This window comes from Eptatretus burgeri, chromosome 5, assembly GCF_056783735.1.
Source record: "Eptatretus burgeri isolate ZD-2024b chromosome 5, Ebu_testis_v1, whole genome shotgun sequence".
In the NCBI taxonomy this organism is placed as follows: domain Eukaryota; kingdom Metazoa; phylum Chordata; class Myxini; order Myxiniformes; family Myxinidae; genus Eptatretus; species Eptatretus burgeri.
The window spans coordinates 88,033,722-88,049,755 of NC_140965.1; the positions used below are offsets into that span (position 1 = coordinate 88,033,722).

The 16,034-nt window shown below is 41.4% G+C and overlaps 1 protein-coding gene across 1 annotated transcript; it reads left to right on the forward strand.

Moving 5' to 3' along the window:
• The first annotated feature begins 6,382 nt into the window (after positions 1 to 6,382).
• Positions 6,383 to 8,530, forward strand: LOC147026910 (type-1 angiotensin II receptor A-like). Its single transcript, XM_085883593.1, has 3 exons — positions 6,383 to 6,477; positions 6,651 to 6,667; positions 7,604 to 8,530. Exons 1-3 carry the CDS (start codon positions 6,383 to 6,385, stop codon positions 8,515 to 8,517), a joined length of 1,026 nt encoding a protein of 341 aa, XP_085739719.1. The 3' UTR covers positions 8,518 to 8,530.
• The last annotated feature ends 7,504 nt before the right edge of the window (positions 8,531 to 16,034 follow it).

The window sequence follows — 16,034 nt, forward strand, 5'->3', positions numbered from 1 at the left end:
ACTGGTAGAGTACATTTTTCACACAATTTGCTGGTTTTAAAACCAGTCTTATTTTGCATCATTTTAATTGGAAGTGTGCATTGTATTTTCCTGCAGTGGCTGTGCTGGAACTTACATTTGCAGACATGTACACAGATCAGTGTTGCTCGCATATCATGCATGAAAACAGAAAGCTCAGTGAAAGGAAGGTGGCAGTACAGCTCTTGATTCTGTGACTCGGTAGAAGCTATAAAAACTCAGTGTTGACATTGGGAAAATGATCGATTCAAAGAATGGTGCAAGGGTTGTATATGAAGGTATGGATTTTAAAATGGTGAAATCTGCTTCAATATACGGAATGTCCTTCCTTCCATCCGTCAAAATGAAGATGAAGAAGAAGAAGAAGAAGAAAAAGAAGAAGAAAAAGAAGAAGAAAAAGAAGAAGAAAAAGAAAAAGAAAAAGAAGAAGAAGAAGAAGAAGAAGAAGAAGAAGAAGAAGAAGAAGAAGAAGAAGAAGAAGAAGAAGAAGAAGAAGAAGAAACTTTCCACCACCGTGTTTCGTTCGTTTCTAGTTTGTTTGTTGTTTCGTTTGTATTGTGTTGTTGTTTTGTTTGCATCAGGACAGTAATGTCACCACACCTGTTGGGGAAGTAACCCGAAGTCCCCCACAGGGGTAGCTTTTAAGTGGTGTATCCGCTTCACCACATAGCTTCCTTCAGATACGGGTGTGATTATTTTTTCAGGATGTTTGACAAGATAACAAATAATAAAAAAAGGTGGCGGGTTCAAAAAAGGTAATGGGCGGGGACGATCAACTGGTATTTTTTAATCTTGCCAAAAGTAAAATTTCTCACTTTCTCTTTGGCAAAACAAAAGATAGGGGCAATACCCTTGGGCGCTCACCTGGTAGAATAATGATACTGAGAAGGAAGTCAATAGTCAGGGATCCAAACTCAGAAAGGCCGCTATTTTACGAGTTACCGGACACCGCTTCCTATACTTTGCAGGCCTCATTTTTTCTTTAGTTTAGTGTCTTAGGATTAATAATCAAGAGGCCTGCTCGGTCATCTCGATTGCGAACATCTCACAAATTGTATTTGAACATATGTACCCACCAAAAAATGGGTGCGATTTTCGGTATCACTAATTTTTCAAAAAACGTTTCATAATTTCTTCAAATATCAAGTTAGACAGTTGATTTCAACCCCCGAGTAAGGACGTTGGCATGGTCTTTCATATGCTGAGGTCAAATGTGTCAAATTTCGCCAATTAGAGGTTGAAAAAATTATGTTTCAGTGCAAATTGACCCCCAAAAATATCTGAATCCGCATTAAATATGTTTTCATTCATCTTAAACTTGATTTTGTGCTCTCAAATTAACTTCTAGTCGATACAGTCGTGTCAATTAATATTCATTTAACATATATATATATATATATATATATATATATATATATATATATTTGTTAGCCAATTACCTACCCTAAAACAGTGAATACAATTAAATTTAATATAATAAAGATTTTTGAAAAAAAATACAAACTTTCCACACAAAAACATGATGGAGTTATCAAGGTATCAAGGGACAACAGCATGAAGAAGGTTGTTTCTACAATATACTGGATGTACACATCGCTTCCAGACAACCAACATACCATACAAAATACGAACGAAAGTACAACACCCAAAGTAACTGGTTTGTACTACAGGCACATAAATACCCATTCAGCACGAAGCTACTGGGTTGATGGTATCGCCGGGCGGGGACACATTGTCCACCAGCAGCGACACCCACCCAGTGATATAAATGTATTTATAAGTCAACCAACCCGAAAATAGTGATTATATATTTTTATATAATATATATTTGTTAGAAACATAGCTTTTACCATAACAGATTGGATACAAATTGAACGAATGTTTATCATAATGTATCATACTTTTTCATTTCAGATATGTACAAAATAATAATACATGTATATTGATTGAATAGAATTACACATTATACATGTGAATCGATGTTTAAATAATATTTGCAACTTGCATCTTGTCTCGCAGTTGCAGACAATAAAACGAATATTGGAGTCTCAGTTAAAATATTGGACTGCAGTGTACATTTAGTTCATTCATCTTCATCACTATCGTCCCTGAAACGAGCACACTTGGTGGGATTGCCCGAACATTTACATGCAATGACAGTCGATACCAGCTGCAGCACAAGAGCAATTTCTTCAGCACTTGCTCTTGCTACACTGGCAGTATCGCTTCTGCTTGGCTGTTGCAGGATTTGGTGGTTTGTCCATCAGGATGGGAATGTTTGTTTCAATACATGTAATGCTGATCCAATGTGCTTTAGATTCAGAGTGTTTGCCACAGCTGCACTGATATCTTGGGCCAAATTGAGGACTTTCTCGCGTTTCTGCTCTTTCAGTTGCACTCTCGTATTAGGGTCTGTAAGTTCAGGTGTTGTGTCAGTTATCAGCCAGGCCACATGGTTATACAGCGATACAGGTAGACGTTCATTCACAGCGTCAAATGTTATCTGCATAGATGTGTCGATGTTTTCTTTTCTGTTTTTCTTTAGCTGCGAAGCTGTCGCCTTAATATCTGTTTGTAAGGACATGGCAGAAAGGTACAAGGTGATATTCCTTTCACGAATACCGTTTAATTCAGTAGAGTTGTCTTCACTCTCATCAGCACTTTCTTCGGCACTTATTTCATCTTTCATACTGGCGAGTTTCACAAGAAGATATCCTATTGACATATCTGATGAACAGATTATAGAGGATTGTCCTCTCTGTGGTACAATCATGATGGGTGAACCATGTTGTCTGTAGTAGTGCTCAATCTTCTTTTTGATAGATGATGATCGAGAAGAGCTCAGGGAGGCCCCACTGTCTGACAACCAAGCCCTGTCCTTGTCATGCAGAGAACTTAAGAAGATGATGTCGTTCGGATCATGGGACAATGCGCCGTCTATGTAGGAGGTTAGCCTATGTACACCTTCGTCATGTTGACCAGATGTTGATGTCATTTGTGACTTTGTTAAATGTGAATCCAAGCATGACTTGAGGTATTTGAAGTTATTAGCCACCATGGTTCGATAGTTATCACCAAGCCCATGAATATGGTACAGCATGTTTTCATCCTGTAGGTCTTTTGCCTTTTTCCATATCGAATTCTGCCTGTCTGCCATACTCACAAGTAAGAGTTTGTGGTCACCCTTGCTGGTGCGTTCTCTTATGCAGATGAAGCATTGTGTTTTGTGGTCTATGTATCCAGTGGCAGATGATCCACGTCTAGGCCTAACGGAGCAGCTTCCTAAATCTGTCGTAGCGGTTTCTTCACTTGTGTTGGATACATGTGACTTCATTTTCTGTGCGACCGTTTTTTTGTTTGTGTAGGCATTTCGGCACTTGGTATGACACAATGGACCATTAGACAAAAACTCCTCCTCACCTGCAGTGATTTCCTCTTGCAATCTGAGCGCCGTATCATCGAGACGGTGGGTTACTGCATATAAAAATGATTGGAATCCCTTCTCAGTTGGTTTCTGTACTGTCTCAGCCGAGGACTGCTGGCAGATCACACATCGACCAAAGTCAGTGGACTGTCGTTTTTTCTTGCGTTCAGGTTCAGCAATTGTTCACACCTGCAAGTATATAATTTAAATGTTCATTCACATGAAGGCACATGCATGTTAAATCAATAGATGTGTTAGTTCTTAATTATTTTATTCACAATCTTAACTAACTGTATACTTGTAATCGCGGGTCCCATCTTCCGGATCAATAGGTAGATCTATACACGATGTACTAAGTATGTGTCTGTGGAGTGTAGTACTGCTATGCAACACACAACCTAATATACATATAATAATGTCTAAACGATCATAATCTGTAATAAATATGTGTTAGAAACCCGTTGCTCATTTTGCGTGCACATCCAAACCACCATTCTAGCAAGAAAAAAGTGTGGTTTACCGTTATCTGCAAAATAATGTTCCTTGTATATACATGTATACAACATGTATATGTATGTGTATGAACACATGTACACATATCTATATTCGGTATTATTATTATAATGACCACCAGTGGTCCCTATTGCATCTCCTATGTCCCTTTGACAACATAATAATAATAATAATAATAATAATAATAATAATAATATCAGTTGTTTAATTCATTTTTAGACAAATGAAAACAATATTTATTGCTGATTTAGCAAATTTTGCAGGCAATTTGGACTGAAAAATCATTTTTTTCAACCTCTAATTGGCAAAACTTGACACATTTGGCCTCAGCATATGAAAGATCATGCCAAAGTCCTTACTAGGGGTTGAAATTAACTGTCTAACTTGACATTTGAGGAAATTATGAAACATTTTCTGAAAAATTAGTGATACCCAAAATTACACTCATTTTTTGGTGGGTACCTATGTTCAAATACAATTTGTGATGTGTTCGCAATCGAGATGCCCGAGCAGGCCTCTTGATTCTTCATCCTGAGACACCAAACTAAAGAAAAAACGAGGCCTGCAAAGTATAGGAAGTGGTGTCCGGTCCATCTTAAAATCATGGGTCTGGATCCCTGACTACAATGTGGGCCGGAATCAGCTAAATGTACCAAAGAACCAATGCTATAACAAATACCTATTTTTTGGGAGGAAGGGGGCAACCTCCTCACTTGAAACTCCATCCATAGACCCCTCTCAAACCCAATGTTTTTTTTTTTTTAATGTCGTGAACAAACTTTGGTGCAACACAAGTGATGAAGGCTGGGGTCATGTTTCATCAAAATTGTGTGGCTTCGGAGAAGAAAGCAAATATATATTCTTCTCAAAAAGCTCTCTTCTTATTCTGCTCTCTTCTCAAAAATTACACACACAATTTTGATGAAGATTTACCCCAACCTTAATCACCCGTATTTGTACCGACTTTTGTTCATGGCATTAGAAAAACAACATCACAGATATTTACTTTCTTCTCCATTTCATATTTTGTGGGTCATCCACTCCATCAGTGGTTCCCTGGTTATCTTAACCAGCCACTACCAGGTGAGGGGTATTGCCACTATTTTTTACAGGTTTCAGGTGATGTTTTTTACAGGTTCCAGGTGATGTTTTTGGCTGAGGGCATGGATGTGCTGCTGATGTAATACCCCTTTGTAGGTTTGGGCAGAGATTTATAAAAAGGGTTTTGGGCCTGATTTCATCCCGTTAATGAGCGTGGATTTTGATGCATTCAATACACCTTCAGTAGACACAAGATATAAAGCTCGTGGCTAAGTTGCATCAAAATTGTGTGTTTGGTTCAAGTGGTAATAACTAAAGTGTGTGCAGACTCACTGACTGACTGATTTACGTGCGGACACTGTTGATTGCACAATCTCATTGGATGAAAGTCCAGGTGAGCTAAAAAAAAAAACAGGGGGTGGGGGTGGGAGATGGGTGCACACAGGCCAATGGGACAGAGCAGTCGCTTCGTGAATGACAAGTTATTTCTGCATATCACAACAATACACCCCGTGAAGATGGGGATGACAGCACAAATGAAAGTGGTGGATCTATGGATATTACAGGCATACAAGTATGAGGGCCAGTCAATAAGTAACCTTAAATATTTTTCACAAATTGTTTATTGCATGTACGTGTGTAACATCTGTGTTATTTTTCAACATAATCTCCATTGCATTCACTGTATTTGTCCAGCACTCTACGAAGACCTGGATTCCTCCAGAAAAAAAATGGCTGCTTGTGTGCTCTCATTGGACCTCTTTGTCTGATCGGAAAGTGGTTCCACCAAGCACTTCTTTAAGTGGCCCAAAGATGTAGTAATCCAAAGGGGCAAGGTCTGGTGAGTGGGGTGGATGAATAACACTCAAAATACATGTCCTTGATTGTTGCAGCTGCAGTGCGGGCAGTATGGGGCCGAGCATTGTTATGCTGCAGCAAAACACCGATAGTGAGTAGTCCATGATGTTTTGATATGATTGCTGGTTTCAGATTATTTTTAAGGAGGTCGCAGTATGATGCACTGGTGACTGTTGTCCCTCTGGGCATACAATGCTCTACAAGTGGGCCTCGGCTCTCCCAGAAGAGCATCAGCATCACTTTTCCAGCAGACGGCTGTTCGTGGAATTTTTTGGGCTTCGGTGAAGTTGAATGGCGCCACTCTTTGCTTGCCCTCTTCATTTCTGGCTTTAAGTAGTGGACCAAGCTTTCATCCTCAGTCATTACATGCTGTAAGAAAGCATTGCCTTCTGTTTTGCAACCTCGCAGAAGTTCTTCACATGCATCCACTCGCCGTTGTTTCAGTTCGGGTTTGAGTTGTCTCGGCACCCACCCTGCAGACACTTTGCGTAACCCCAGCACGTTGTGAATGATATGGTATGCTGCACCATGGATACTATTCAATTCGGAGACCACTTCATCCAGCGATGGCTTTCACTTCGGACGTGCTCAACTCCTGCAACCATTTCTGGTGTGTTGGCTGTGTGAGGCCGGTCCGAGTGAGCAGCGTCTGCCACACTGGACAATCCACTTTTAAACTTCCTGTCCCAGTCGTACACCTCTTGCAGCGATAAACATGCATCACTATATTGCTTCTTCATTCTGTGATGGATTTTAATGGGATTCACACTCTCACTTCCCTATAAACGGATGACAGAACATTGTTCCTCCCCGGTGCAAGCATCTAAGGGAGCCGCCATCTTGTAACTACTCCACAGACGTCATACGCTCATTGTTGCCAGATCTAAAACAGGCAAAAAATGACTTTCCCATATATATATATATATATATATATATATATATATATATATATATATATATATATATATATATATATATATATATATAACATATGTCATCCTTAACAACACACATTACATTCTCGAATTTATATCGCCATTTTAAGGTTACTTATTGACTGGTCCTCGTACATCATAGGGGACGGCTACCTCTTCCCTTGTACTCCCATCATATCATCGTTTCTGGTGTAGTTTGAAGATGAACAATTGTAGTCGCAGGCAGGTTTTAATGAAACGCGTTGTCCCAACATGCCGAAGGTAATCAAAATATTGATTTCCCTCAGCCTGGTGTTGGCTAAACGGTGAAGGTGTCTGGCTTAAGATCTGAGGGTCTTGTGTTTGAGCCCCTGCCAGGCCATTAAATAATAGCAGGTGGGTTGACTCAACCTGTCATTCTTCCGAGGTTGGCAAAATGGGTACAACCTCACTGGAAACAGCGCGCACTGCATCAGCGGCAAAACTGCACTCCCAGCAATGATGCAACCAGCAGCCACTGGCTGCTTACAAAATGAGGACAATTCCCCTGAAAAATATATTTCCTCTTATCACGAGATTTAATGAACATCTCTCAGCAGATGCCATGATTAATGCAGAGGTATTATTGTGTGAAAAGTGAAACTTCATTCAGGCGATGAAAAATGCTTCTCTCTCACTACCAAACCACAGGATCAACAGAATTTCTCCATGGAGTGCAGTATGGGATACAATTATACTCACCGAGAGAACATGACGATGAGCCCAGTATCTGAAGATGCCATCGACTCGACAACAAAATACATGGAACGTCTCCTTTCACGCAAAGCTACAGCAGTCCTGTTCATCTGCATGACTGTTGTTGGTGTTCCAGGAAATGCGCTCGTGTTGGTGGTGTCTCTTCTCAATCCATTCAAACGCAGCGTGTCCTCAGTCTACATTGCAAACCTCGCCTGTGCGGATCTCCTCATCCTCTCCTTATTACCAGTCTGGGTTTGGTTTTTCATTTGGCGTCGTTGGCCATTAGGAAGAGTGTTGTGCTATATCTGTTCGTTCTGTGATCAGTACACGTTTTACATCAGTGTGTTCTCCCTCATTGTAATTAGCGCAGATCGCTACATCGCCGTGGTCTGGCCATTTGCAGCTCACCGTTTGCGAACAACTTCACAGGCACGGGTTGTGGCTCTTGCTGTGTGGTTGGTTGCAGCTCTTCCAACATTGTTCGCTTACTTTTACATGGATGTAATTTATCTGAGCAATGACAACAAAACCATTTGTTATCGATATATGTTGTTTGATAATTTGCCACCTGCTTACGTTTTTGCAGTTTTCGGTTTTATACTCCCACTACTATTCATAGGCATCATAACAACAATCACCACATACAATTTGATGTGCCGACGTAGCATATGCAATCAATTCTCGATCTCAAAACATCGCCGTTCACTGTGTTTATTGGTTACAGTTGTTATTCTCTTCTTTATTTGCTGGTTCCCTCTCCACTTTTTCATGTTTACAGGTTCTCTGATGAAAAATGGCACAACTTTCTCTACATCCACTTCGAAATGGTTTTTTGATTTATTTTCCCGATACATTTACGTCGCCCTGTGTCTGACATACCTCAACAGCTGCATCAACCCATTCCTGTATGCGTTTGTCGGTCATCATTTCCGTGAAGGTTTCAAAAGGATGCAACAGCGACACTGTCCTTGTCTAATAAAGGGGAACACCTCTCAAAACACTTCAAGTTAAAGTGAAACCGATAAAACCAATCATACACCCCTCAACTTCATAACCCTCTTCACCCCAATCAAACACGCCCCCTTTCCATTTCACCCATCTCAATCAACCCCCCCCCCCGCCTCCATCCACAATCCAACAACACCTCCCCCACCCCCAAACAAACAGCCCTCCCAACCACTTCTCAACACCAACAAAACAATGCACCCAATCATACACTCCCCTCCACCACAGTCAAACATCCCTTCCCTTTCAAACTACCACTTCACCCCAATGAAACACCTCCCCTTTCCATTTCGCCATCCCTAATTAACCATCCCTCCACTTACTCGACCCAATCAAACAAACAACCCCCTTTCCTCCACTTACTTACCCCAAACAAAACCTCCTTCCCAACTTCTTTAATTTCCATTATCTGAAGGTGTTTCACAGACAAGGCGATTTATCGAAGATTGTGCCGTCCATCGGATCGAAGTTAAGCCGTGTGTCCTGTCTGCCAGCATTAGTTGGTGGATGTTAAAGATCCCCAGTTTCCTTCACCAATCACCGGCACCCTGAACAAATCATAAATTCCTCCCTGAACTTCTGGGCAGGCAATGGCAAACTACCTGTAGTATCACCCTTGTCAAGAAACCAAGGACCTGCATTCAGACAGCGCACACAATCAATCAATCAATCAATCTTCTCAAGATATTTCATTTTTTTTCACTGACAATTGTTATCTTTACTAAACACTTGTGGGCCCATTGGTCCATCAGACCAAATTTTCATTGGTCTTCACAGCATTGTGGGATACCTGCCTGCTGTACTGCTTGAGCATTCTCACCTGCCTTTTCACCAAGCCCAGGGTGGGGATAATACAATTCATTATTATTATTGCCAAATAATACTCTTATTTTTGTTACTATTATTAGTATTAATTAAGATATGCTTTGTTGCAATGTTATCATCGTTTTTATGATTTATTTTGCAATGAGAATGCCATGCTGTGGAAGGACCCGTTAAGCTGCTCAATACACCTTCACATGATGTTTCTTTAAAACTTGGGAATTCTTCTGGGCTCTTTGTAGCTAATCAGCCTGATCAACACAGGAGATCATGACGATCATTTAGGTGTATCACATTCCACATCAGAAAGCTCCAGTGGAACTCCACAAGAAACATGTCACACCCCCACACTCCCATCCATCAAGCTCTCCTTACCACGAGTCCTTTGACCAAGCCTACACTCATGTCTGCCTGTTCGAACAATGACAGTGACCAAGGGGAAGCTTGCACGCTTGGCGAGTCTACATGCAGAATTAGTATGCGAGTCAGGTGGGCGGAGCCATACCCACGCTCTGCTCTGCACTTGATCTATTCATTTCTTCTTCTCTACATTTCTCCAGTTGTGACTCTGCTTGGCACCCTGTTTCATGTGTGAATAAATAACTAAGATTGTGGAAGCGGCTCATAAGTATCAAGGAAACAAGTTATGCTCTGTATCTCTATTCGATTTGCTGTGCATGCACACCATACAAATTCCGCCCCCCCTCTTCGTTGTGCATGTTTCACACCCTCACACAAACAGACACACACACCCTGCATATGTGCTTTGCCATTCCTTTTGAATAAAACCTTGACTATATATATGTATGTGCCACACAAATTTCCCCCATGTTCCCCAAATATAAATTAACCCATACATATTTTCTTTCAACATACTCGCTATGTCTTCACCATGCTGGGCAAACACAGTCCTCGCCATCTGAAACACGGGAAGTTCTGCTCCATTGATTGGCTCAGGGATTAGCCAGTACATACCCACGGTTTCGCTTGACCATATGAATAAATAGACAGGTGCACACTGAGGGTACAAACCTCAATTGTTCAGGCTATACCAACAGCGAGGTAAACGTTTAATAAGATGGTGGACACTGCCAGGCTTAGCCGTTCCAATCGACGTTTGTGGATGCTTCACAATCCGTCGGGTTGCAGACTCATTCGTGGCATGACAGCTTGCAGGGCCGGAGGTCATGAAGAGCCCGATAAGTTCCTTCTTTTGGTGAACACCGAACCCCAGTGTCGTAACAGTATTTTCGTAAACAGGAGGAACGCATTGTTTTTAAAAGCCCTTTTGTTTCAGCACCTTGAATCGTGTTCTCCTTCTTTTGCCCTAAGTTGGCCAAATAAAATGTGCAACCATTACGCATGTGTGACAGTGTTGGCTGCCTTCAGACAGACCCTCGGGTGGTCCATGGGTTGATTGGGATTTCTTCTCATCTTTGAGTAGGAAGCAGGTGTCTGCACTGGACAGGCTGTCATATTGTATTGCTCATGTGAATTGTCTGAGGGAAGACTACACATTTACATCTGAGAAATTAGAACGGGTTATTAAGGCTTTAAAAAAAAGGCAAAACACCTGGGAAGGATGCCATTCCCAACAAACTTTATAAGGTATTTATACTGGAAATTAAGGGTGCCATTTTGAAAGTTTGTAATGCCATCTGGAACTCTTTTAGGATGTCACTGTCATGGTCTGAATCATTGTTGGTGATGCTCCCAAAGGGATTTGAAGGATATAAAAAAAAATGGAGACCGATGTCTCTTTTGAATTCAGAAGGTAAGATATGTCATGAAGATATTGGTGCAGGACGTGTTTTGCACGAGTAATAGTGGTTTTCATGACCACACATCAAGGGCCGGTGAGCCTCGGATGTCTTGATTTGCATTGGAGATGCCTTGTCTCTGGAAAATAGCAGAAAGGCAGATCTTGTATTCATGAGATTGGACTTTGAGGCTTTCATTCGCTTTTCACAGGAGTATTTATGGGAGGTGTTGGGGGCATGCCTGGTGTGAGCTTAGGTGGTGGGCTTGGGATCCTCGGATCCTGAGATCAAATCCCGCTCGGCTGTTGAATTAATACCAGGTGGGGTTGACTCTGACTGTCATCCTTCCGAGGTCGGTAAAATAAGAGCCAGCTTGCTGGTATCCTTGTCGGAGTGGCGACCCATCCAAGGATTGAGTTAAATAGCCAAGGAGACTGCTTAGGCAGCACCAACGCTTTGCACAGATTATTGTCCTGATGGATGGATGGATGGTGTTGGGCAGCACTGAAATTTGACACGGTCATAAGTGAAGCTCTTATGAAGCTTTCTGAACATGTTGTGATCAGGGTTATATTTATTAATGGGCTGGGAGGTGGAGCTAATATCAAAAGAGGGGTGAGACAAGGTTGCTTCCTGTCACCCTTGCCCTTTGTTCTGGCAACTACTCCTCTGGTCTACGTTCTTAAAGATAGAATGGAGCATTTTAATTTTCTGCGAATGGTGGGTCAGAATATGTCGTCTTTGGCGTAAATGAATGATCTTGTTATTTTTGCTCGGGATGTTCGGTTGTTATGGAGTGCAGTTCAGTACTGTAAGAGATTCTCTTCAGTATCTGGCCTTCATATTAATTTTGACAAATGTAGTATTCTGCTTCTGGGAAAGGGCTTTAATATGTCCAAGGTTCATCTGACATTTGGAGGTTGTGCGACAACCAGGTTGAAGTTTTAGGAGTATTCTTAAGCGAGTCCATGAACGTTGCAAACAACTGGCATGAAAACTTTGTCCTTTGTTAAAATTTGTTTGTGTAAATGGAAGTAGCGGAAGCTTTCGTGTGAAGAGAAAGCCCTTGTCATGAACAGGCAGATTCCCCCTTTGTTTGGGACCCTCATGTTGGTCCCACCTCCACCACGTTTTGTGGTTTGTAGATTGAAGGGCTTTATTTATGGCTTATTTTGTGAAAAGTGGATCTTTAAACCAAAGTAGGAACAGCTGTGTAAAAGTGAACAGCCATGTGGGAGGTTGGGGTTGTCTGGATCTTCCCTTGGTTATTCAAGTGGCCTTGGTCGCATGTCAGCTGAAGTTGATGGGTGACGGGTCACATGAGTTGGGTTTTTTGGTTCGGTTTAGCATAAGCCCAATTTTGTGGGGTTGGGATTTGTTCCAGTTTAGGAAGTCATGGCACTATAATTGGTTTCATCCTTATCCTCATGGTTTTGTTGAAGCATCGTGGTATGAAAATTGATTTGAAGAATTTGAGTGATGCTAGTTTTTAACCACTTGAGTCTCAAACTATTCGTAATGATGAAATTTGCAATACTAGTACGTGCCCATATGTGCATGGCCATACGTGCAAACAAAAAAAAAAAAACTTTCAAATCGCGTGCCAGAAACAACCACACAGGCCGTTCCTTCGCTCTCGCGTGCCCGTACGTGCATGGCCATACGTGCGTAGCCATACGTGCAAACCAAGTATTTTTTTTTTAAACAAACACAGAGGCCGTTCCTTCGCTCTCGTAAACGACGACTGGATTGGGGTATTGTGTTTATCTATAAATGCGCATAAGAAATCGATAAATTATTAGAATACAGTAAGTCATCACTATCCGGAAGTGGTGCGTGCCCGTATGGAATGTTCACATGCGTTCCATGAATTATCGCTTACATTGAAGTAACAACTGCTGTGATACTTAAACACACAGTTAATTAAAATCCAAATTAAAATCAAGTTTATCTCCCTCAACAACCACACAGGACGTTCCTTCTCTCCGCGTGGCCGTACGTTAAAAAAAAAAAACTTTCAACGACGTAAAAGTAAATGACGACTGGATTGGGGCATTGTGTTTTTCTATAAATGCGCATAAGAAATCGATAAATTATTAGAATACAGTAAGTCATCACGATCCGGAAGTGGTGCGTGCCCGTACGGAATGTTCACATGCGTTCCATGAATTATCGCTTACATTGAAGTAACAACTGCTGTGATACTTACACACACAGTTAATTAAAATCCAAATTAAAATCAAGTTTACCTCCCTCAACAACCACACAGGACGTTCCTTCACTCCGCGTGGCCGTACGTTAAAAAAAAAAAAACTTTCAACGACGTAAAAGTAAATGACGACTGGATTGGGGCATTGTGTTTTTCTATAAATGCGCATAAGAAATCGATAAATTTCAGAATACAGTAAGTCATCACGATCCGGAAGTCCGTAGGTTGTAACCCGTAATGAGGAACGCGCTCAGGATCTCTTCCCCAATGGCCATGCCTACGCAGCAACGTGTCCTGTCATTGGTTGTTAAATAAATGGCCATAACTTGGGAAGCACTTGTCCGATTAATATCAAACCTTGAAAAGGCACATCGTCAGGGCCCCAGCAATATACCTGGCAAGTTTCAATTAGATCGGACCAGTGGTTGTCGAGAAACAGTGGTCACACACACACACACACACACACACACACACACACACACACACACACACACACACACACACACACACACACACACTGCTGGAATTATAGATAGATTAGAAATATGACAAGTGAGAGATATTTGGTAATTTGGTTATCCATTTCACTGCCTTCCCTATCGTGAAGTCACAGCAAGTTGGCATGGCTGTATGTAAATGGATTACTTCCTTCATGATTCACACGAGTGAGGCATGGCCTGGGTAGCACAGTGACATGTCCATATCGGGGATGCAAGGTCCCAAAATTGGTTTCTCATGATATGTGGTCATGCATGTTTGTCAGAAGGCATGGGGTATTATAAGGGATGCTGGAGAAGGAGAAGGGCAAGGGAGGAAGAATTTATTTGAGGGCAAAAAGAAAAAAATTAAAAAACAAAAAAAAAACATATCCTTCCCTTTGATGATCTTGGGTGGAAGATAAGTATCTGCAGACAAAGAGCAACTTTCAAATTCAAGAAGAAATCGAGGCCTCAAATCAAACTAAACCACGGCATTTGAATTATTTATAGATCATGATGCTCGTGATCAAAACAATGTTCCAGTCACTGTTACACACCAGAGGGTCCCAAAAAGTGATCATGTGCATGGGCTGTAAGATCATTTTAATTAATCACGAATATAAGAACTATCATTCATATCAATTGGAGGTAGTGTACTCGAAAGCACTGTTGCTATTCTGCAGGCTTGTCAGGTAGCGTCATTTGCTGTCATATGTGCGGTGTATTATCGCAGTGAAAATTGATTAAATGCAGCACAAGTTGCAATCAGCGAATTGTTTTGAGGACTGCCTCCTAAAGGCTACCAATGACTTGTGAGGACAAAATTATTGGCAGTCAAAGGATGTGATTGATTTAAGAAACCTCTTGCACTCGTTTGTGTGATGCACTTTTTACCCTGTCCCCATTACCTCTGGAAAAAGGCAGAAGTCTGAACACTCAGAAAAAGGCAGGATAACCCCCCCCACCCCCCCACAGAGGAAATTATCTGCATGTATGTTTGTAGGTCTGAAAATCAGAGAAAAAAAAAACTGCTGGCAAAATGTCCACGAGATTTTTACAGACGTGCCTAGCGTACCCAGGTTCAGATGAAGGGCACACACACACACACACACACACACACACAAAAAAATCAATCCCCCAAAATACCATCCTCCGTCCCCCACAAGGAAATTCTCTATGTACAGTATGAGTGTTCAGCTTTGAGAAATCATCAAAAACTAGAACGGCACTCAGGAGAATACATACCTCTGCCAGGCTGAACAGTTTACATTTTGTATCCCACTGATAGGTCGGATCTGAATCCGGACCTAAACCAAAATCGAATCGGCTTGTTCATGTCACTGAACCAATTCATCCATCTAGTTTTGTCATAACTTGTCCACAACTTTAAAATTTCATGCTTTTAACATCCGTAGTCAAATCTTTCAATGGTGAAGAATCACTAAAATAATTCAAAAACATTCTCATATCTGGATCAGGATATTCACTAAAATGTAATAAATTCATCCTCATCAAACACCCAACCTCTGAACCAAATTTCATCTGAATGCACTCACAAACAAGAGTGAAAGCAGACAAGAGTAAAAACATAACCTCCACCCACTTTCGGTGGCGGAGGTAATAAACCGATGGGCTAATGTCCACCAGATGTTCCATACGTGTTGGAGGTAACCCGGTTCTGGTCATGGGCATGGAAATAACTCAACGCTGGAATCGGAGTTGGACATTGGATGTAATGGTGAATTTCCTCATTTGACTTTGTATCTGTTCATTTGAAATACAAAATTTCAAAAACGTTACGCTGTTGATGTGGTCATTGTAACGCCACTCATAAGTCACAGACACCAACTGACAAAGATCCAAACAAGTGGTAGCTCACCTGTGCATTCGTTCATGACCCAGAATTGTAGTCGTTAGAGGACACGATGAGTCCAGCACCACAAACAACATATTCACAACAAAGGGAAGGAAATCTCCTCGGTGCATGGATCAACCCCATCGCCCTGACATTTTGGTGACCGAGACAGGATGTGTCAGTGGTAAAAGGCTTTACGTTCTCACAGAAACAGCAGACAAGGAAGACTACATGTAAGCGATGGAGCTGTAGTTGTGGTCTGAGTGCAAATTGACCGCTCATCCACCTGCCTTTGAATTTGACAAGTGGATTGAACGAGGCAAGTGGCTTGGACTGAAGAGACACACCAATGGTGTTTAGTAAAGAACAGCAAGCGGTTGCAAAAGAAGAGAAGGCTT

Coding starts and splice junctions, on each gene's coding strand:
- LOC147026910 (XM_085883593.1), top strand. CDS start 6,383: ATGGATACTATTCAATTCGGAGACCACTTCATCCAGCGATGGCTTTCA.